This window comes from Calypte anna, chromosome 12 (genome assembly GCF_003957555.1).
Source record: "Calypte anna isolate BGI_N300 chromosome 12, bCalAnn1_v1.p, whole genome shotgun sequence".
Taxonomy (NCBI): Eukaryota; Metazoa; Chordata; class Aves; order Apodiformes; family Trochilidae; genus Calypte; species Calypte anna.
In genome coordinates this window covers 13,850,792-13,875,427 of record NC_044258.1, presented here as the reverse complement: position 1 = coordinate 13,875,427, position 24,636 = coordinate 13,850,792, and the positions used below count along the sequence as shown (strand labels likewise).

General features: G+C 41.0%; 1 protein-coding gene across 1 annotated transcript in view; it reads right to left on the bottom strand.

The window, feature by feature from the left end:
* Positions 1-24,636, bottom strand: part of PTPRG (protein tyrosine phosphatase receptor type G) — a 392,351-nt gene that overhangs the window by 105,404 nt on the left and 262,311 nt on the right. Inside the window, 1 exon segment of the mRNA XM_030458295.1 lies at positions 4,415-4,481. Within this exon segment, the coding sequence (XP_030314155.1) occupies positions 4,415-4,481 (67 nt within the window).

Below are 24,636 nucleotides of genomic sequence, written 5' to 3'. Positions count from 1 at the left end.
AACTGGCCTGAACATCTCTCAAGGGAGACCCAAGATCAGACTCTGCTCCTCTGCTGAGCTTAAGTTATGGCATTTTAATACAAACGCAGAAGAAAAAAGCCAGATTTTTTTCCAAATGCCCTTTTAAACAAAGGTTCCTCACTTCCCCTCACCCAACCCCACATTCACAAACAAGCAACAGATGCCATTGACTCACTTTGTACCTAAGCTTTTGATCTGGTTCCACTTTGATTTTCAGTACTCACTTTTGACAAGGAAGGGAATAAGAGCCTCATTTTTTGTGACATTAATAGAGGCTTTTCTACTGTGGTAATTTATGTGCTGCTAATAATTTTCTGCTGAGCCATGTAGATTCTTGGTGACAGCCATGGAGAACAGGACACAGTAACAAAACATGGTTTCCAACAAACTGAGGGATTTTTCAGGGGCTGGGGGTATTGTGGGCTGATGCTCCCTTTGACAACCGTTTGCCTACATGGTAAAACAGGACTGTGCAGAGCACCCCTGCCCAGGCTGGGAGAGGGCAAATGATGCCCAGCCTCCAGCACTGGGCTGCACTGGCATTAGGGGAAGGAGACTCTTTTCAGTGCCTTCCAGGAAGCTGGTAAAAACAAGAAAAAGGCATCTCTAAGAGGCTTACATACATAACAGTATTAAAAGCAGTACTAAAAAGGGCAAGTCAAAGACAGCAGAGGTGGGGAAAAAGCAATGTTCTAGTGCGATAGCTCCATACTGCTGGGTGCTCCTCTGAGATCTTGCTGAAGCATGTGGCAGACAAAAGCTTTAGTAGCCATTTTAATGCAAATCAACTGCATAAGACATAACCTGGTATTTCACGCTCCCCTATTCCCACAAGGGCACAATCATTCTCTCTAAGGCCACAGAAGCCTCCTCAGTCCTTCCACAAGAGCAATTCTATCCTGCCCCGTGCTCCTCAGCATCACGAGGAAGGACAAGGAACAGAGAGGGGCTCAGGGCAGGGCTCCCAGCCAAGCACATCAACAGCAAAATAGAGGCAGAGAAGTCTGTTTTGCAGCACCTTGACTGGCCCCCATGTGGTGTAATTTATGACTTTACGTAATGATCCAACAGCAACTAAGGACATGCATCGTCCCACCAGCAGCACCAGCATCGCTGGAGACCTTTCTCATCACCTTTTGTGTTGACAAGAGCATTTGAAGAGGAGCTAAAAAAGACCCCCCCAGCGGTCAGAGCTGAAAGACTCTGGCAAATCAGCATCAGAAAATTCCTATCAGGCCTGCCCGTGGCTCCATCTCTTCCCCAGAGCTGGCTGCAGGCTCCTGGCTGTCAGTCCCCCTGGGCTCCGTGGCAGCCGCGCGCTCGCCGTGTGCTCTGCGGTGGGGGAAGCAGGAGTGAGAATAGCAGGCACCTCGCTGGCGGGGGGTGTGACGAATCCTTGGCTGAGCATAAAACCGAAAGCAATTTTCAAGTCAGCAACAGGCATCTGACAGCTCTGGAAAGAGCCTCCTTGGTGTTCCTCGGCCTTGACAATGCTCTGCCAGGTGGGGGGGTGCAGGAATTGGGGAGTGCTGATGTGATGGAAATGCAGCGCTGGGGAGGAAGATGCAAACTCAAACCCGTTATCATTGATCCAAGCATTGTCAGGTGGTTTGGTAGATCACTGGTTTTCCTTCCAGATAAAAAACTTCGTATGGTTGCTCATGTAAAATTAAGCTTAATGTAGCATTAAGATTCTACAAAATTATGCCTAGAGATGAGGAAGCAAAGTGAACTGCAAGTAGTGACTGAGCCTGTATTGATTTTTATGTGTTCATTTCTCTGTCATTGTTACTAAGCTGGTGACACTGTGAAGGGCACAATTATTTATGTTCCATCAAATTAGTAAGTAATTCAAATCCCTGACGAAATCTCAAGTAAAAATTGCTTTCACTTCCACAGAAAGTCCTTCTGACATTTAAATTGTTCCCTTACCCCTGGAAGGGCACTGTAAGAATACAAGAACTTCACAGAAAAAATGTAAGGAAAATTAAAAACCAGCTCACCACACATCAGTGCTACCCCAACACCTCTCTGAAGGTCGTTGGACATGTCACCATTATGGGGACAGCCTAGCATGGTTGCCCTGTACAGCCCAGTGGAGAGTGGGGTCCCCATATAGGACCAGGCCTTCTATTACCACCAAGGCAAATGAAGAAATGAGGATGGTGATGAGTGTCTCTGGGGGTCTCTAATTTTCTCTTTGAAAATTGAGTGCAAGGGAAGAGTGACCAGCACAACAAAGCAAAGATGAGGGGCTGGTGATCTCTCCAACTGCTCTATCAAAAACAAAAACGAGTCTGCCACTGTAATTCAGCCAGAAAGTCCGGGCTGCCTAAGGGTCCCAGCCCAATGCAGCCAAACGGAAGGCAGAAAAATGTTCTTCAGATAAATTCACAAAAATATGCTCATTTAAGGTGTAAGCAAACTTCATCAATTAAAAAAATGAGCGTCTGGAATAAAAGCTCACATCTTTACTTTTATTCTATAAAATAACATTACAAGAGAGATACAATATGAGAATTTTTCACTGAAGCATTCCATCAATATTTAAGTTAAAGAGAACAATTTCTTTGAACAACTACTTTGAAGGAGGAAATTCCCTTACTCTAACCACCAAAAGATCCTTAGAAAATGTCTTTAATCAAGGCCTTTGAAACAGGAAGGAAAGCAAGATTTTCCTCTTTTTCTTCCTTAATGTTTTGAAAAGGAAACAAGCTATTGAAATATATCAAGCGATTTCCTTTACTTGAAACACTAGCAGCCTTCTGTGCATTGTGAGCATAACAAAAATAAATGCCTTTTATCCACCCAGATTTTGCTGCAGGTAAGCAGCACCAAGACAGACTAACCATTATGTGGTCAGGGAATCACAGCCTGGGGACTGTGTCTCATCCGACCCAAACAATTATTTTTGTGTATGGAATAATACTCTTAGGAGACACGGGTGTGGTTATTCACCAGCAGTGATTTCAGCTGCAGCAGTGAGGAACAACAGAGGGAGCAGATAAAAAACAATGAAAAGGCTAAAACACTGCTGTGAATGTAGGGGGTAGACTCTTGAAATAGAAGGTAGGCAGAAAAGAAAGCTAAAAAGAGATCTTGGTCCAGTTAAATGGCAGCTTGGCTTGGGCATCAAATTAGCCACACAGCCACAAGAAAAATCACTGCAGCCCAAGTCGTCCTCACTTTATTTTTGCTAGTCTGTTTTGTTACCCAGTGGGATTTAGATAATAACGTCTATTTTTGTGGAAAACAATACAGTTTTTTAGCTCATTGTATTGTTTTTATTTTGCAGCAGAAATAGCAATTTATAAATAGCAAAATCTATGGAAAATTCTCTAAACGAAGGACTTCATGGTATGCTATCATTTGACCCTTGTTTTTCACTTACTTTGGATTTATTGGTATTCCCAGTTGCAATGCTAGATGATTCTGGAATTAGAGCATTAATTCAAAACACTGCAAAACACTATTTGTTTTAATCTAACACTGTCAACTAGTTTTAAGTTTTCAGCTAAGAGGAAAAAAAATGTTTGTTAAGCTGTACAGCACTAGCTAATGTCTAAAGACAACCCTCAGAAAAGGTGCAAAGATGTTTTATCACAGCACTATCGATGGGACAGAGATTTATTATAGTACCAAGTACCATTCCAGCAGATGCCTTTTGAATTACAATGAGATTATTAAAACTTTACAAATCATTATATTAAAACCTGACAAGAGTACTTTGGGAACTGTAGCATCTTGATGTCATTGCTAATGATGCATCACCCATGATAAGGTTTCAGGAAAATTCCTAAGTAAAAATTGGTTATAAAAGTATAAAACATATTAATATTTATTTCAGTACCTGCTGTAAGTTCAAGGATAATAGGTTTATGTGCATCAGAACAGCTGAATGATCGTATTTATGTCAGCATTAGAAAGATGTTCATCTGCTGCAAAGTTTAATTAATTTTCATAGATAGTTAATTTTCTGTTTCATTATCAGCTCCCTAAATTTGAAAGACAAATAATTTATAAACAAATAGAAACTTCAGCGAGGAGTATTTTTAGAGCAAACAGAAGATAAATAGCAGGAATGAAGCATCAACACTGCCTTCGAAGTCCTAATATGAATGATACATTGTAGTAGGTTTTGATTGATAACTTATGCATTCTAGAGCACTGACTGAACAGAAACAAATTGTTTACTGTTAACCCCACACCATTTTCAGGTAACAAATTACTCTGATCTTTACCAATCAAATAATGGCTGTAATGCCCTTAAACATCAGTGAAAGAGGAATGTGAAGGTTCACTGAGTCCTTCTAGGGGTGACCTGATCCCTTCAGGACAATATTCCAGCCCTTCTCCCCTTCCCAGGAAGAAAAAAGTTGAAGCAGTAACTTACCATGATGTACAACGCCCTTCAACCCATGGATAATGGGATCCAGTGCTGGATTGTCCCTCTGAGTGACCTACAAAGGATACAAGGATTGGTTACATCTATTCTGGCATCAGGCAGAACAGTCTCAGTTTAATCTTCTAAAGAGAGAGAAAAAAAAAAGATGTTATCTAACAAGCTGCTTAGTTCTCACATTTACAATGGCTCTCCACCAAATGCCAAAGATACACAGTGTAATAAAATAAAGTAAGGAAGGTTAAATCAAAAGAAAGTGTCCTCTGAAGTCATTAAACCATTAGCCATATTATCACCCCAGCAAAGCCCAAAAGCAGAGAGCTGATTTTTCTCACTGTAATTCTACTTTCATAGAAGAAAACCATGGTAATGAACAGAAATTAGATCAGATCAGTCCATCCCTTACTGATATGGGAGTAAATCTGGTGCTGCCACTTAAACTCAGTGAAGATGGGTCCCTTTCAGCTGTAATAGAGTTCGGCCTTGGCATCTCTTTGCTATGCATATTTTTACACTTATTTAATTTAGTGTCACATGGGGAAAGGAAAAAAAGCTTTGTGAGAGGATGTAGAAGAAACCTCTGATTTTTGACAGTGCCAATTGCTTGGACTGCCAGACCAAAAACTGGTATCCTGCAGTACTTTTTCTATCATGCATTAATTACCAATGTCCTCCACAATGGTGAGACCCAGTGCCAGAGAGAGGAGGGGAAGGCAGCAGGAAGGATTAACCCAGCTGAGCTCCTCAACTTCCAAATTAAAGCCATCACTTCAGTCATTTGTAACACACCCAAGGAATTTACAACCAATAATGCATTTTTTTAAAACCTTTTGCCTCTTCAAAGGTATTGAAGGAATAACTTACAATTTCTGTGGACACATTCCATTATTTAAGATACTTGCCAATTTACTTTTGGGAAATATATACTGGCATGTACCTCACTCACATAATATGTTTTTCCTTGCCAGCAGACAGTATCAGAAGACTGATCAGTGTTGATCATTTTTAGACAGACTGCTCCCAAAGGGCAAACACAATGAATGCAGAAAAGCTCCTCTGAACTTTGCTGCTTGACCATGATCTCAGTGTCAGGAGGAAAACCAGAATTTAATCACTTCATAGCTGTCTATTAACATGTGAGGAAAGGAATGGAAACAAATGAAGAAATCCCTGAGAACCTTCACACAGTCATGTGAAGCTTAGAGCCAGGTTGGAGAGCACTCAGGAAAAGGAGATTACTGACCATAGCACATCCAAAAAATACATTATTGTAAAAACATTCCCAGATTTTAATGGCCTGACAAGAAACCTGGAATCCACAGCCCAATTTTCACAAGCACATCTCTTCCTGTCCTCCCTCCCCATGGCTAATTCAGAATCTTAGAACCTCATTACCTTCTTAGCCAGCCCCACTGAAAAAAAACCCACAACATCCTACCCTTCTTTTTTTCTGCTTATTTGGCCTCTGTGCTACTCTGCTGTGCTCAGGATACATTTTCATGCTTCTGTCTAGAGTCAAAATCGCTTGTTTTGGTTTGGTGTTTTAGATGGAAACTGAAGATCTTTTCTCATCACAGACCTCCAGAGCTTGCAACAATCAGGTAGGTCAAGATACCCAATAAAGTTATGAGCTAGCAACAGCAGCTTTGAAATATATACAGCTTAGATGTTACTGGCAATAACATTATTAGCCTTGAAGGCTGTAAATTCTTTGAAGCATGAACTTTTATATGCCCAAAGGGGTGCTCTGTACACTTTGGATTTTGTATAAATAATAATCACAGTACACTGAACCCAATGACCCACTTTGTAGGTTCTGTCTGGCTTGTGGCAAATCAACAGTAAACACTAAAAATGTAGAGCTGTTGCAAGACACATTCCTGCATCTCTACCATTTATTTAGCTTTCTCCAAGCTATGGCACTAAAAAGAAAATAATTTTAAAAACTACCAACAATCTAGGACAAAACTGCAAGAAAAACTTGGACTTGAGCAATGTTTCATTTATTGCTGCCTAACCTGAAGTTGCAAAGAGCTTTTTTTGTTTGCCTTTTTAATTTTTTTTCTGGTGACACCTGCAATCTGTTTGAAGAAAGGAAATAGATGGCAAGAATCCTACAGGTTAAAACTCTTACTGTTGGGATTTTGTGTCAAAGTAGATCAATTGTTAACCTCAGCCTTAGCATCACCCTTTTATTCTGCCGAGGTGGGATGTTTACTTGGATCCAGCTACCCAGTTTTTTTGATAGGACCTTCTGCAAATGGGCCGTGTTCTCCAATACCTTAAAACCAACAGTTATGCTTTTTCTTTAGGGGCTGGAGAGCAAAATGCTCCACGCATGTGTAACTTTGTTTTCTCTGAGGGTATGAGAAGTGAGATCTCACCTTTCTTTAAAAATCACATGCAAACAAGTACCATTTGTGGAGATGTCAATTCCAACCTGCACAGGATAGAGGCTTATTTTCCTTTCAGATGCTTCTTCCCTTTTTTCTTTATTCTCACAAACTCTTCTCCCACACCTCACTATAACTATTTCAGGATCTTGGCAAGACCATTAGAAAGTGCCCAAAAGTTTTCTCATTTTGTGGAACAGTTCAGAACAAAACTTTTCTTACATCTTTTTTTTTTTCTTCAAGTTCTTGGGAAAAAACCTCAACAGCCCTCTCTGCTGCATTTTGCACTTATCTGTATCCTTTTCCTGCCTGCGTTCATAGACAAAAGGAGGTTTCTGAACCTAAAATGTCAAGTTCTATCCCCACTGCTGCACACCTCTAGTTTAAGTGGCCTGAAGCTACCATGCTGGTTGAGATCAGAGGTTCACCTGTACAAGAATCCTCTCTCTAAGAACAACTGATACTTTAAAGAAAGGAGGAAAAAAAACCCCCAAACAAACAAAAAAACCCAGAAGGAAGAAACAGGACAGAAGTCTCTAGAATAAGAAGTGTCCTTCTGACCTCTTTTATGATTCCATGTCACAAAGCTTGATCTTAAATCCTTCTACAAACTGGTTTTATCTTTCTGTTATATAATCTGTACTACAGCACTGGTTTTTTTACTCTTATGTATACATCCTGAAGGAAAGCAGCAATGAATTCTTCAGACTACCTTCACCTGCCACATGTCTCATGATGCCTTGGCTGCAGAGTTAGACCACACATCTGTAACTGTGTCTCAGCACTTAGTCTTCCTCCAACACATGCCTGATGAAGCTGAGCACAGCTTTTTTTTTTTCCTATGAGAAGAGCAGTGAGTTTACCCCTCCTCCTTCAGGAAGATAATCACAAAAGAAAATTTCCCAGGGACAGGAATTTCACATAAAAACACAAGCCTGCTATGCTGCTGGTCATGGGTGCTCAGCACAGCAAGTATTAATGGGACAGATGGAAAACCATCCTGAAATGGCTCTAACACACCCACAGTATCACTGATACAAATCGTGTTTCCTGAACAAGATGCTTTTTGCTCCACTAACACTCTACAGGTCTGCAGTAACCAGGATAAATAATGCTTGTGTGCAACATTTATAATTGAAAAATGCCTGTAATCCTCTTCAGCAGAAATAAATAGGTAACTATCATGCTAAGCACAGGGGTAAAATAAACACTGAGATATCATTAAGCAGTTTTCTGTGCTAACAGAGCTTTCACCATAGGGTAAATATGGGATGAACATGACATGAAGAAGCAAAATCTCTTTGTTTATCATACCCTTTGAGTGACTTTGATACCTGGTGCACATGCCATTCTGAGTGGAATGAATGGCTTGACATTAATGCAATGAATAAAACAAGCATTTGCAATGTAGGAACAGGTATCACACAAGTGACCCCATTTGGTAGTCATAAAATAGAGATGTTCTTCAAGGGAAGTCATGGTGGAAATCATTACCCTAGACAGGTCCCACATCTAATGCAGGGACTGAGAAATGATTCATTCCTCAGTGAAAAACAAGGTTGATCAGTCATGAACTCTATTGACAACAGCGTTAACATCATTCAGCAGAACAACCTCTTGCCCCTTGCTTGAAAGCACTGTTCCTACAGCCTTACTCTCAGAGCTGACAGGGTAGGAGGCAGGCCAGGGAGCTAAGCACCTTCTCAGGATAATATTATTAATACTGAAAAGAGGAAAGTTCCAGTGAAGAAGCAAAGCAGGAATGTGATGAGAGGATAGACACCACCACGCAGATCACACTAGCACAGGCAGTAAGGCACAGCATGTAAAAATAGATTTTATTGGGCAAGGTACTACTCTACAGAAAGCCCCTGTGTTGCAGCAGTACTAAGCTCAGCATGTCCTAGTCAGTTAAAAAACTCCAACCAGTTCTTGTTCTCAATCATTCATTGTACACTAACTACCTGAAGCTCTGTGTTCATCTGATTATTTTATAGGAAAAATCCAGAACCTCCTCATGTCTCCAATTTTACAAAAAGCAGCAGAGTTGTAAAGCATTACAATTTATACCACATACTATATATTTCAAACCATATGCTCAAGTCATACAGGTAAAACATGACCTGTCTTCCTGCTGGTAACAGTTCTATAAAGCAGGAAAAAAAAAGTCTCAGGTAAAAACCAGGGAACCCCCAAATAAACACTGAGGCAGTTAGAGAGGCCACACAGCAAAACCTCTGTGATTCCTGCCCCCCTTTTCCCTTTGCTCTGGGCAGCCTCTCTAAAAGCCAGGTTATCCTCCCACCAGCCAGCAAGGGCTGGGGAAAGCACCACAAAGCTGGCTAATGATCCCTGGCACCAGTCACCTTGTGAGAAGTAGGTGAATATTAATAGCTTGAACAGCTCAGGACTAAGGAATACACATTGCTTTTAAATAAATGTTTAAATAAAACTGTTATATCGGAGAAAAGGGTGTGGGGGAAAAGAACAGGAGAAAAAACACCTATTTGTAGTGATCCAAAGTACAAATTTCTCTCTCATTTTACCTTAAAAAACTATCTGGCATTTAGACTTATTAAACTGTCATAAATTTGCAGCAACTGCTTTCAAGCTCATTAAATGGGCTCACAGGCTGTACTGCAAAGCATCTCAAAATGAAGGAGAATGCCATAGTCGGCTGTATTGAAAGGCAAAATGACATGAATTTTGTGCAAGTCAGAGGAAAATGAATGGCAACAATTTTGTGACACAGTACCTGAGCCTTTCGCCTCCGAATAGTGATATAATTTACTTTTCTCTCCCACTGCAACATTTGGCCCTTGACTTGGAAACTAAATCTTCAATCTATCAAGCCTTACCCATCTGCTGAGTAAAATGGCCAAGACAATCTGCATGCCTTGAATTTGATATAGCCAGCTGCTCCCAGAGTGCCATGGCATTAACATCCAGAGACCATCCTCTTGTGCTGCAAAGGACGGTGTCTGCCAAGGATGAATGACTGCATACTTAACCGTGGCAGCTGAAGCCAGTGACAATGGCTGACACAGAGAGATGCCGATGTGTCAAATTCTACTTTCAATTACAGCAGTGAAAGTCAGGGGTAATATTACCCCAACCGCCTGCCTTCAGCTCCTGTTCAGCCTGCAGTTAAGAGCTGCAGCTCGCCAGCCAAAATACTCGAGTCTCCAAACACCCTGTACAAACCACTAAGAAGAAAAAGGAAACTATCATGAACCAACTAGGCTGCAGAGATTGGATTGTCCTGTAGGGTTTCAGGACAATCAACATGGTTAAAAATGTATTTGCTTATGAGGTCCGTAGTGTTGGATAAATGCCAGCCCTCAATTGCTATGGGAAAGGACCTGATTTCCACTGTTTTAGAACATAAATGAGAAGAACCCCATTAATGCAAACATTATGCTGCCATACAATATGTGTTTTAACATCAGAGCAACAGCATTTCAAAGCATTCAATATAATCACAGTCAAAACACCCATACTTTCCTCAGCAAAGGGGAAGTACTGGCATATTGCTTGCAAAACCCTTCACATTCATGTCTTTGGGGCCAAATTATTTCATAGCTAGCTTACAACTTGGGTAGGTCCTACTCCTAGCCCTTCTGAAGCATGATGCTTTAAATCCTGCAGTGGTCTGCAGCACAGAAAAAGGATACACATCCTGGCTTTGTGCTATGCGCCCTTTTGCTCTGCACAAAGTCATTGTCTCACCTTTTCTTTCCCTTTTGAAGTCCACACTGTAAAAGTTGGTTGTGGATAAATATCACATTTCTTAAACATTTCTGAATAAAAGGAAGTGAAAGGTTTCAGCCATATTTGTGATGTGGATGAACAGATATGAAAAGTTTACATGTGCTTTCCTTTGAAATGCAGGAGGAAATATTTATTTGTACCTTTTCAGGAGAATTGATGGGTGAGAAAGGATACTGGTCAACACTACAGCACAGTGAGCTCCTACAAAGGCAAGAAAATGCCTACAGAGCTCCCAGCATGATAAGCTAGATTTGATATTTAAGTTTTTCACCTTCAGAAGCACTAAATGATCCAAGAATGATATATTCCTGCTCCTCCACAGATGATATTTTCTTCCATCTCCCCCATATATGCTATAATTGCACATCTCCCTTACGAGTCGATGCAAAAGGACAAACCTGGCCAAAAGCCTGCAGCCTGCCAGAGGTGAGCTAGGAGACAGAGAGCACTTGCCATGTAATGAATGGACTGCACAAAGTAAGTATCCTGCAGAATAAATCTGGAAGGGAAAACACAAAACGGAAACAGACCCCTTAATGCTTCAAGTTGCTGCTCATGTGTAAAATCACAGAGAATAAGAGGTGCCCAGGCAAGATGTGACACTGAACCTTATGCTGGTACATGCACTATTTCACACAGATACTGCTGTGACCTTTTGATTTTTTAAAAACGTGCATTAGAGCCGAGTTCGCCTTTGCCTGAGGCAACTGGTTTCAGGTTCAGTGATTTGAAGGCAAATTCTGTTGAGTTAAATCTGGGGTTTGGCCTTCAGGTGTTAATAATCCTGCAAAGAATGAAAGTAGACACAGAGGGGCACAGGCTGTGGGAGGGGATGTTCCGAGATGTCTCACTCACTATGTTGTTTGAAAAGAGGGGGGGGAAAAAAACTAATGAGTCTTCCAATGATTATTTTAAATAGAGTAATGGGTGTGCATTGATCCTTCTAGCTAATTCAACTTTGAATAATATATCATTCTGACTGAAAGCTTGCTAGTGATGTATTAACTTCATATTTCATCACAGCTTTGGAGGGTATCTACAGTGAGATATTAACTAGCAGTGCCAAAGAGGAAGGAGCAATTTTTAAGTCCAAAGTGGTTTTAAAAGCTATTGAACTGACTTTGGGGTCAGGAGTTCTGGCTGCCCCTCATCTTTGGTTGAGTGCAATGCAGCTGCTTGCAACCACAGCTCCTCTCAGCATTAGCTCCTCTCCTTCCCTGCTTCATACAGGCTGCCTCTGGACCTGAGTTACTTACAGGCATTCTGGGACAAACCAGGTTATAGATCAGCAACTTCCACTTTTGTTATGTCCAGTAAAGATGCTCAAAAATACAAGAAGCACAAATAGTCAATATTAAGCAAAAGTTTGGCTGAAATATCAGTGTCATAAACAGAGCAAAGAGGCAGCACATGCTACTCCAGAAGAACATACAACAGAATGGGCATCAGCACATTGCAGGGATGCACACTGGTATCAAAGACTGCCTCAAAAATAGCAAGAGCATGAAACTCAAAAGTAGAGTTCAGTACTACTTTATAACTCAGCCCAGAGCACGTTGTGTTTGTGCACACTGTTTCTTTGTTAGTGGACAGAAACATTGATCAGGTATTGTACAGATGCTGACAGCTTGACTGATCAGCTGAGGAAGACTCTGCAGCCTCCCCCCTGCAGCATTATCTCCATTCACTATCACAAGATTTGCAACCAGCAGGATGATAAGAAACAGCCAACAATGTAGCTTGCTTTCTTTTTGTAAGCCATGCTTTTGCCCAAACTTTGACTCACTCCACTGATAGGCAGGCATTAATTTCCCTTAAGTATTCCTGCACTTTGAAAGCACGATGCAGCTAATTTACTGCAAGTGAATAGCACGTTCAATTAACAAATTATTGGAAGATCTTAATAAGCATATATCTGAGGAAAAACAAAAGCTATCTGCAGCCCAAAAGCACAATCTGATTAGCAGCAATAAAATATCTGAGATACAAAGCTCTGTAAAGGACAAAATGTAATTGCAAAGCAGAGGAGAGACAGCTTCTGTGGCAGATTCTCAAAGCTGGGAAAGCTTGATTGATAGACTGTACCATCTGCAGCTGCACAAAAAAAAAAAAAAAGAAAGAAAAAAAAGCTAGAGTAGCTGCAAGTTTATTTAAAGCAATTTTGGTGCACTGAGCCTACTTGTTCTCCTTTGAGAAAATAATATGATTTCCTCATAGAGCATGTAGTCTACTTATTTAAGCAGCAGTGTGCAAGATCTCTCAATCCTACCAGTAGTTCAGCTGGAAAAATGGCACACCAGGGGGTAACATTTTATCAGGATGGAGGCTATTTTATAGAAACTTCCATCAGTTACGAAGTGTTCTCACCATCTGAGTTAAAAAAAAAAAAAAAAAGAAAAGAAAAAAGAGTTGGGTCTCTTGTCTCTTTTAGATTTTCAAAAATATGCCCAACTTACAGGAGTGTTTACCATTCTGACCTAAGTAGGGAGGAAAATGAAATGGTGAAATGAAAAGTGAGTACTACAGCCAGATCATCCCACAGCACCCACTCTTTGATATACAGCTTCACACATTTTGAGAGGCTAAACTCAAAACTGTGAAACCAAGAATGAAAGTTAGATTTTATTTTCTTCTGTTCCGAGTTTGAATTTGGTACAAGTGTGTGCAACTGAGAAAAGAAATGTCTTCAGTTTTTTTTTAAAAAGAATATAAAACAATTAAATCTGGTTGCTAAACAAGAAAAGAGAAATTGCTGAGCAAAACACAAAAGGTGGAAGGGAACAGTCCAGAAGGGAGTCAGGAACCACAGCAGTTTGCAAGTGTTTGTAATCTAATTGCTCCAGCTTAGCTTGCCCAGGAAGCAGCAGAGATTTCCAGCCAACACAAAGCAACGACAATCACCCCTTTAAAATGAAGAGGAGTCATCTCAGCTTCCCAACATCTTTCATTCATTCTGCATTAAAAGTCCTCATTTTTTTTCCCCTCCTAGCATTGCCCTGGCTCACTTCCCCACAGCAGCAGTGGCTCCTCCCAGCATGCCAGTCTGAGCTGACTCCAAGCAGCACCTATGAGTCACGACCATAAAGGATGCAGAAATGTCAATTAAGTTACACAGTCACTTCCCCAATGACAACCACACCTCAGTTCACAATTAAATCAGAAATCCAGTGAAAACAAGACTGTTGTAGGGCATAATTTTTACCTCCTACTTTGAAACATCAAAATCCAAAAAATTTTGACTTGCCGTTCCTTATACTTCATTTTTAAGTAGGTTGGTTTGCTACAGCAAATTCCCCATGTCTCACCTAGCAGCCATGGGCTTCCAGGCATCTTTGGAATACAAGAACCAAATGTCAGAGCAGTGGTGTTAATTAACAGCTTTCTGTTATGAGAGGGCAAGCAAGTCTGTTGACTACGATACACTTTTTGTATTACAATTCTCTTTCAAAAAAGTTCTTCCATTTTTATGTATCTTTTGTAAATTTTTAGTGTCATTTAAGTTCTTGCAGATGTGTGCAGCTTTGTTAAATGCTATGAACTTGCACGGTTCACTGCACATTCTACCTAAGGCAGAAAGCACCAGCTAATCCTCCGAGTTTCCTCACTTCTGCCTCCGCTCTCATTTCTGAGTTGCCTCCCTCATCCATCACCCACCTGCCACATCCTCCTCATTCTCTCTTCCCACCCAGTGAGCTGCTTCTGTCTCCTCCAGCTCTGCAGCATCCTCTCTACCCAAACCCTTCCACATACCTCCTATAGCACCCTTGTTCAGCTCTCCTCCTCTCCATCCCCTACCTCCTGCACCCTTGAGAAAGCTCCTCAGTCCTTCTACCCCCACCTGGATGTCCTTCCTGAAGGCAAGGAAAAGAAGTAGCCCTAGCTTCTGAGGGTGGTGTCTAGGCTCTGGCTGGGATGCCAGCAGAAAGGGTGCCGTGCCCACCCTTGCAGGACTCCCAGGGAATCTATAGCCAGTGGGCATGAAGTGCAAGGACTCCAAGAGCCAGGACACTGAGCCAGGGTGGATATCCTGGTATCCTGGTGGATACCAGGAGGGCTGTGGGAAGCAGGTGGGATGAGGCAGTCCCCATCTCAGTCTCCTTCAGCCACTGAATTAAGAATGGCAGGATGTGGCCTGCAATTTTCTTCTCAGCTTCTAAGCTACTCAAGCTCCTGTAGCAACAAAAGCTCAACCCCCACCATTTCACCTGATGTAACACTACACACAACAGTGAGGATCCTATGTCAAGCTGTTTATTTTTTACTTAGTTAGCATGACCCAACAACTCATTCAGTTCCTTGCAAAAACACTTCAACAAGTATCATGGCTTAGTTTAGAGGAAATGGGGAAATTATAGTGCAGAAAAAACCCACTTAGAATACAAGTGCATTAAAAGCCTGGGAAACATTTAGTAGTGGTAGCAGTGTCTTCCTCTTGAAATACAAAGAAATACAAAAACTAACATGACACGTATGCTTGTTTCAAGATGTTCTGCATTTCAGCAATGGCAAAAGGGAATGCTATTCAATCACTGTGAGTGATAGTCTTAAAGGCACAGAACTCCTCAGGATGCTCTGCCCTTCATGTCTCCACTCCACAGGCTTCTTACAGCCTTCCGGTGCTCCTGTGGAGCATGACCCAGCTGTGGAGGGGGTTTTCAGTCACTGTCTCTGGTCAGGTAGCCCTCCCCTACATAGGATATAACTTCAAAATTACTAGAATCTCAAAATCTCAAGAAAGTTAGAAAAGAACTGATAAAATGCAGGTGAATATGATGTAAAACAAAACTTAAAACATGGTAAGAACAAAAGGTTCTCTTTGAACAAGTCTAGTCTGACCCAGGGCAGTGAAGACATTTCCTGCATGTGCATGCAACACAGGAACACTCAGGAAGAGTCCTCCATCTCCTCTGCTCCTAGACAAGATGCTTAACCACTTGAGGTGTTTACTTCTTTCTTTTTCACCTTTTTTTCACATCCCAGCAGTTTCTTTCCTGGGGTCCACAGATCATATATGCTGGTTAAAATCCTATCATCAACACTGAAGCCAGTTAGCTGGACCACCAATGCTCTGTAGGGATGATTCTCAGGGGGCTGGTGCAGAGGGACACATTCACTGCCAGACTGCACAGGCAATTGTCCCCAAAATGCCTGAGAGCCAACACAGTTTGAATTCCAGCCCAACTATACCATGTGTATGAGCAGCATTGCACCGATGGCAGCCAGCACCAGTGTTTGACATCCCACGCTCTCTGCAGACTGGCCTGTAACCCCAGCACTTTGGTAGAACACAACTGGAATTGCAGCTCTGTCTACACTCAGATTTAATGGGTTGCAGCGAGCATTTTTAGTATATAGTACGGTAAGCTATAAAAAAAAAAATAATTCTATGTTTAGGGGCAAGACATGGTTTTTATGCCTCAGATGCAATGGAAGCAGTAATGAAGGAAGAAAGAGAGTAAAGGTAGCTAAAGGTAAAGGGTAAAAGCTGTAGGATGGGCACTTAGGACATAAATGCAGCATTTAAAAAAAAAATCACTTTGACACAAGAACAGCTGACAGAGATGATCTCTGTAGCTCATCATGAATTTATACAGCCTTTCAGCAGCTCTATTAGGCAGGTGTGGGAGCGGCCAGCTGTACTGCATGCACAGACCAAGTTACTCTAAAATCCAAGTGCTCATATGGCTCTGCAGCACACCAAGGTGCAGCACACCTGCTTGGACATCACCTCTCTCTCTCGTGACCATCTGTCCACAGAGAGGTCTCAGCATCCACCTGAGGGGTAGTACAGAGCAGATCTAGATAATGAGCACGTTCAGACTTAAAAATGATGGATGTTCCCATCCACAAAACAGGGACCATCAAACAGCTCAACCTAGAAAGGTTTAAAAGCCAGCTTTACTTCCTGCCTTTAACTCTCTGCCCAAGTCATGAGATGAGACAACTTTAGCCATAAGGTGGGGTGGGCTGTGTGCTATTAGAGAAAGTAAGCTTATTAGCTGAAGTATCATAAATCTCTGTAGAAATCTGGAATAGCAGAAGGCAACGGTTTGCTTAGCCATATCACTGGTAATGAGTTGGCAAGCAGAGAGCATTCCAAAACATTAACCTAAAGTTTAATTTGACCAGTATGCACTTTGGGAGAGTACTTGATAAGACCCAGTCACCCAAGATGGAGAACTCTCTGCTCATGTCTTCCATGAAATGCAGCAGGATCTAAAAGCACGTGTTTTTAGCAGTTTGGAATACAAAATGAACAAGAGAAAAAGAAAAATCTTTGAAAAATGATTGATGTAGTCTAATCATGTTTCACACAAGAGCATTTCAAATTATGTTAGATACTTTTATAGGATCTAGATATGATAAAAGAAGGTTTGCCACGTGGCAAGGTAGGCAGGGGGAAGGAGGAAGAAATAATTTTACATTGACTGCTTCTAATACATAGACATGTGCATAATGCAATACAAAGCACAGATAAAATACACAGACAAAAATTACTAGCATAGCTGTTAGGGTTATGGAATTTTGTTTGCTAATAAGTGCTTACTCACATAGTTGTTTTTAAATATTGATCTGGTAGCATGATCCTGAGGAAAATAAATATCAAAAGGGCTGATTTAACTCAATCATCCTGATTTCTGCCTAACATGATCCTATTTCTTCAAAAACCCAGAAAGCAGTAATTTAAGTGAAGCTTACAGATCAGCTAATATATTGACAGCCTTAAAATAACAAGACACACTATAAAATACACTGAGATCCTAAGTTAATCTGTTTTAGCAATATTCTTCCACCAAGTAAAGGTGAATTTTACACTGAAAAAATCCATTTTACCAGGAGCAAGACTGAGTTTTCTAATAACCAAGCTACTTTCTAGCATGGTACATCATTTTACTTAATTCACAAAGGACAGTTTGCCAAATCTCCAGTTAGGCTTCATTTGATACAGTACACATGTTGGAAAACCAATACCTTCTTTCAGAAAGTGTCTTTACTCTCAATAATAACTGTATTACAATGCAGTTTTGATGCGCAGAAGTGGTACTGTTACAAATGGTAGCTAAATATTTTTCTGATGGTATCATCCAGGGAGCTTTTCTTTGGTTTCTCAGGGCTGGCAGAGCTGTGAAACATTTGCAAACACCCTAAGCTCACAGGAAAAAATCCTGTTCCACCTTGCAAGTCTCTGATAACTCCCTGTTCAAAGGTGTCGTGAACAGATTTAAGCAATCTTAAATAACACATATTTCAGTTTTCGGCATATAATAAGATGGTGATTGGCATTCTTGTCTCTCATCTACCTCCAGTAGAGTTTAATCTACATAAAAGCACATCCCAGCTTCTTTGCTGGTTTTGTTCAGGGAACTCTGATATAAGCACACCTGAACTTAAAACAAAGGGAGGGTTTAATCTTAATCAATCTGGGGCCATTTTGCTCGTTTCAGACTCACTGGGTCCTCAGATGGATTAGTTTGCTTTTCAGTGAATCTCAGATGTAGGAGATAGGTCTGAAAGCTACTAAAATTATACTGCAAAAGGGTTCCCAGGTTCACACCCTCATCTCCACCCTATGAACTCAAAGATTTTCTGATTTAGATTCATGAGAGGTAAGACATCAGATACAAGGACTGCTCTGGGCAAGCCGCCATCTCAGCCACAGAATTATTTTGGGGGGGGCTATGCCATCAGCATTATCAGTTAAAGCCATCAGCCATACATACAAATGTCTACCTCTGTACAAAGACATAAAGAAAGGGACCAGACTAGACTCTGATTTACTTTCATTGCCTTTCTTTGACCCCTGGAAAGAAAACCACTGGCTCAGAAAAACCTCGATAATCATCCCTTGCACAGTTGTCCTGCAGCACAGAAACTACAGATGAAAAAAACCCAGCAACAACTCGACCCCCCAGCAGTAACCTGTAGCACTGGATCTACAGCAGTCTAGGATCTTTTATAACTACATTAGTGAGGGATGCTCTCCTGCATGCTCACTCTGCATCATGGCTAATGCATAGGAATTATACAGGAGACCACATATATCACTGGTAATAACTGGGATGGTGCTCACATGGACACACCAGCCTGACACCAATCCATGCTGTACATAAAAGGGGTGAGCAGCACCCTCTTCTCCCAACCTCTCGTCTTCCTTTCACACTTCAATGCTTTCACACCACATATGATCCGGGAAACACACCCTGACATTTCAGCTGGACTGGTTTTGTTACTTGGCTAAGGATGGACAGAGTGGGCAGTGCAGATGAAGCCAGAATTCGGATGACCACATAACCACTTCATTGATAGTATAAAAATGACATGTTCCATTTCTTTGTACAACATGAGCCCTGAGTGATTCCTACATCTTCCAGCAACCTATTAGCAGAAAGTGTCTTTGTCAATGGAGTATCTGGGTAAACACTTCAAACAAATACATAAATTATGCATACTTGGTGTACTTCTACTACCTTAGGGATCAAACTGAAACGAGACTAAAGAATTATGTTTTATTTGTATTAAAAATGTATTAGCTGCTGTCCGAGAAGGTTTTCAAGAACACTTGGTATGCTACCCAGGAAATCCTGCCTGAAACTTCCATTGTTTATTATTCCAATATTCAGAGAAATTTGGCACTGTTATATCTGAGAACTACAGTAATAATTCTTCAGGCAGAACAGCTTAAACTTGATAACTTTTTCATCTGTGCCAGAAGATCTAAAGGCAAAGGAAGCCCCAGTTTTACCAATCTAACTTATACATTCAGACTTTTCTCTTTTAAGGTACAAAGTGAAACTAGGCAATGCTTTATGAGTAGATCCTGTGCTCACCTTCAGTTAAACTGTGCCATAACTCTAACTGGTAGCTGGGGACATACAAAGACTACATTTTCATGGAATATACAGAGGATGACAACAAGGGTAATTTTCCTAAGGGTTACACAAACCCTATGCAATGTCCTGCAGGACTGGGCAACATGTGGATGGAAGAGCTGGAGTTTCCAGACCGAAATACCATATTTTCCTAGCTACAACCCATGAATGTGAATCACAGGTAACATACTTGGTTAATCCTCTGAGTGAACAATGAGGTATAAGTCTTGGATATAACATACAGAGGATGTTTTTTGCACAAAAAGGAATTAAATTATAAAAAGGGGCAGACAACATGCAATAAAGAATTAAAAAACCCCTCTTCCTAGAATCCAGACTAGATGTTTAACAACAGGGAGAAAACAAGGACTGTTTTCACAGATATCTGCTGCGCTTGGGAGAGAGGAGAAAGGAAAGAACGTGTAGCTTAGCATTTCTTCTGATTCTGTATCTAAGAACAATCCTAGCAAATCTTTCTGAAGACCTGGATAGAAAAAAATAGGTGCTTTATTTCCACCTTCTCTTTCTCCTCTTCTTCTGAAACAAAAAAGGTCAAGTCAAAATGCACCACATTTGGAACATGTAAGAGGGATGGAGATTAAGCAGTTGTTGCTATCACAGGGTACTTGCACCAAAGAAAAGGTACTTGAAGCAAAGAAGACAGACCAGGTTTCTCAGTGTTAAAAGACACAAATAGAGACTCCACAATGAGCTGCTATCCCTCTCCTAAAGAATAATGGGTGTCCCTCCACTTCGAACCAGCTCTCCTGACATCTAGTTCCAGGTCTGCTTTTGTCATGTTTGGTAACATGATAAAACTGGTGCATCAACAAAGCACACCAGAGTAAAATGCAAAAAGCTTTACTGTAGTTACAGAACTAATTTGTTTCTTAGTCTAATGGTTATAATCAGCAGATTTCCCGAGTATCAATTGTCCTGAACCACAGAGGGGGTGAGATTACAGACTGACAACTGTAATTTTTACATATTAGGCATCTAAGTATCATTTTCAGGAGACTGGTAATGAAAACTCCACAAGACATTTTCCTATCAATTTTGTGTCATGGCTACAAAAGTGATTTTTTTTTTTATTTATTTTTTTTAAGATAGGTTATTTTTAAATCACGGAGAAGTAAATTACTGTGTTCAACATGCTGACATTAGACACTATAAATATTCCTAAACTAACTCCACTTCTGAACACTAAGGAAAGTGAGGCAAAAATACACAGAAACCCATACTGATGAAGTTCTTAGGGCAAGTTATTAAAATAAAAATACTAGAATATAAGAGGACAATTATGAGAAATAAGGCCAGCAAATTGGTATGTAATTTAATGCAGCAAATTAATAATGGCATCCCACTTGGGATTAATGGGATTAATTGTAATACATTAATCAATTAAGAAGCATCGGGAAAGCAAAAAACCCACAAGTCACAAACATTCATGATGCTGTAAGATGACAGTGATTGTGACATTTTGATGAACATCAAACTAGAAGAGTGCAGAGATCTATTCCCCAAGCAATGCATACAACCAGCTCTCACTAACGATTGCTGCAGACACCTCAAGATATTGCAGAGGGACCTGGACAGACTGGAGAGTTGGGCTGATTCCAACGGGATGAGGTTTAACACGGCCAAGTGCCGGGTCCTGCACTTTGGCCACAACAACCCCATGCAGCGCTACAGGCTGGGGACAGAGTGGCTGGAGAGCAGCCAGGCAGAAAAGGACCTGGGAGTCTGGATCGACAAGAAGCTGAACATGAGCCAGCAGTGTGCCCAGGTGGCCAAGAAAGCCAATGGCATCCTGGCCTGTATCCGGAACAGCATTGCCAGCAGGTCCAAGGAAGTGATTCTGCCCCTGTACTCAGCCCTCGTGAGGCCACACCTGGAGTACTGTGTCCAGTTCTGGGCCCCCCAGTTCAGGAAGGATATCGAGGTCCTGGAGCAGGTCCAAAGGAGGGCAACCAGGCTGGTGAAGGGACTCGAGCATAGACCCTACGAGGAGAGGCTGAGAGAACTGGGGTTGTTCAGCCTAAAGAAGAGGCGGCTCAGGGGAGACCTCATCGCTCTCTACAACTACCTGAAAGGAGGTTGGAGCCAGGGGGGGGTTGGGCTCTTTTACCAAACGACTTTCAACAAGACAAGAGGGCATGGACTTAAGTTGTGCCAGGGGAAGTTTAGGTTAGATATTAGAAAGAATTTCTTTACGGAAAGAGTGATCCGTCATTGGAATGGGCTGCCCACTGAAGTGGTGGATTCTCCGTCCCTGGAGATATTTAAAAAGAGACTGGATGTGGCACTCAGTGCCATGGTCTAGCAACCGCAACGGTGGTTCAAGGGTTGGACTCGATGATCTCTGAGGTCCCTTCCAACCCAGCTAATTCTATGATTCTATGATTCTATGATTCTATGATATTGAGAAAAGACTCCATAAAATATACAGAGTATTTTTCAAATTTGTAGTTTTGCAACTTCAGTCCAAGTCCTCTTAACAGCAAGAAAGTTTACACTTCCTTCCTAGAATCAATAATTCTGATGCTTCTATTAAATAAATAAAAGCAACAGACCATAATTTATCACAAAAAGGAAAAGCCACTCAATAACCCTTCTCCATTGCTACCCACCCTCCTTGCTACTACATCCAAACCAGAGTAGCAACAACACAAGGTCTGAGTTCTGATCTTAGACTTTCCAGTGAAGAAAGCATTTACAGTGCATTTGGGGAAAACAAAACAAACCCCCCCCCAAGAAAAAAACCCCCCAAGCAAACGCAGAAGCAAACAAGAAGAAAACCATCTAATTTTTACCTTCAGTTAGAGTATTTTCAGACACTTTGGAAGCTGCATTTCTCTAGATATATCTGAGATCAAAACCAAAAGTCAAAGACTCTCCTGTGCATTCTGGTATTCCACTCTGCACTGTAAAAGAACTGCATGGCACTGCTTTCTGTACAGCCCACAGCCTTTAAAACTCTACCTGTCAAAAAGACTTTAATTGAAAGTATTGCACTTTGGAGGATGTCTGACATAAAATCTGGCTCCCTGCTCTTCTGCCTTATTGAAAACTACCCTGAACAAGTCCATAGAGCTGAAGAGAGGAAGGGGAAGGAAGATGCTTGCTTGGGCACTGAAGAAGATAAGTGCACATAAGGTAGATCATCTTTCTACACTGCACAGTCAGCCTGTGGATAGAAAAGTTTCAACACAGCAGGTTGCAGCCATCATGATCTAGAGACTGCAAATGCCTCTTGGCAGAACACATGCAAGCAGAAGCAGAACGATGTGTTTGCTTCCAAGAACGATCTGTTTCAGCCTCCCTGTCAGTCTGTCTCCCTCCAAATCCAGCCCTGCTTTCACTCCTGCATTTGTACCTCCCTCCTGCAGGCAGACTTGCTCAGGATGTTCAGGCTGCTGGGTGACCACAGCTGCTTTTTTGCAGTCTTACAGGTTCAGCCCCATGGGCTCTTCCTCATGGATAAGCCACAAGGAACGTACAGCCGAGAGAATATGAAAGCCTGAATCCATGGTACCCTGAAAATCCAGGGAAACTTTGCTTGTGTTTGTATGGGATTTGAAGTAAGGGATTACCAGATGCCCAGGCTCTGCAGCAAAGGTGCAGGTCAGTGCTGTTGTCAGTGGACAGGAAATCTGGAGGACTGAGGACTATCTGTTAAAAAAAATGGTGAAAGAGCCAGTGTTTCTCCATTGCAATCCAGCTCACTGATAAAGTCCTCATTTCTTGAGCCCAGCAGCATGGGATTGACAAACATCATCACAGCCCAGCCCTGTCCCCTTTCCTGTCTCCTTCTGCTCCCCAAAACACTCATGGCTTTTGCTTGGTGAAGTCCCAGGGCTCACTCCTGCTGCTTCCTTATGAGCTTCTCTGCCCTACTTTGAGCAATGATCTGCAAGAAAAGGATGATGCTGTTTCCATCTCACGACAGCATCTTGCTCTGCTGCTAAAGATTTTTTGAAGCTTCTCTATTAAACTCAAGACTTCATCAGGAATTGCTTGCTTAGTCCTCTTGAGAGGCAGCCTACTCATTTATGTACTGAAGCAAAGGATGAAAACCCTTTATTTTGTTTTTAATTCATGCTGTAAGCAGCAATTTCACTATTAAACAACATATGAAACATGGTAAACTGGAACAAAGGTATGGTTCAGAAAATGTTAAAGCCTAATTGTTAAGCACTTGAAAGTCATAATCACCAAAATCAAAACTTTACATACTTACATACTTTTTTTTTTTTAAATTCATAGAGCTATTCCCCATCTGTTCTCCTCTTTCTTTCTTCTTTTACATAAAATATTCAAAAATATTCATATTTCCCAAAGAAATTTTAAACAGAAGTTGAAATAAAAATCTGCATTTTGGCCTTACTTGATTTTTTTTTCTTCAATTGAAAGGTAGAATATATTTTTTAGAAACAGACACTTGCCATGAATTTTTGTCTTGTACCCAAACTCAATGTCCAGTCAAAAGTATTTCAGGGCAAGTCTTTCCATGAGTAGTAATAGTCACTGTTAGGTACTCAAAGTTGAATGTTTTCTCTAAAGAGGCCACCTTTGGAGGCTGTTCAGTGCCATTCACATACTGAACTCAATCCAAATCCAACAGACTTTATGAAGCTGTCTTGATTTTATAGTGAAATTCTCCATGACTCAAAATCACTTTTGTATTTTGATTATTTTACCTTCATTTATTTACTGGCAAATCAGAACCCTTTTCTGCTCCAGAGATGCTTCGTCTTACATCATGACATGCACAAATTGTTTCTCAGAAAAAATGCACTCTCTGTAGTGTATTTACTGTATTGTCAATACCTTCCTACTCTCAATTGCTCATACATTATGGGTCAGAGTAGCTGCTTTATCTTATTATTATACTACAACTACTTAAAGGCCCTAGTACTGCTTTTATTAGTAACAATTAATAGTTACAGCAACATTAATGCAACATTAAAAACATGCTAAGGAACTGGACTTCAGTGACTAAGAACTTATTTCAATTTGCTTTGCTTGTCTTCTATTGCATGGAGGGTTACTGGTAAATAGATACACACTTTGACAAATACATACCTTCCAGAGGGACTGAGTAAGTAGCTTTAGCCTGCACACATTTTTGTCTTATGAAGATAATAAAAAAAATACCTATACTAATTACTAAATAATA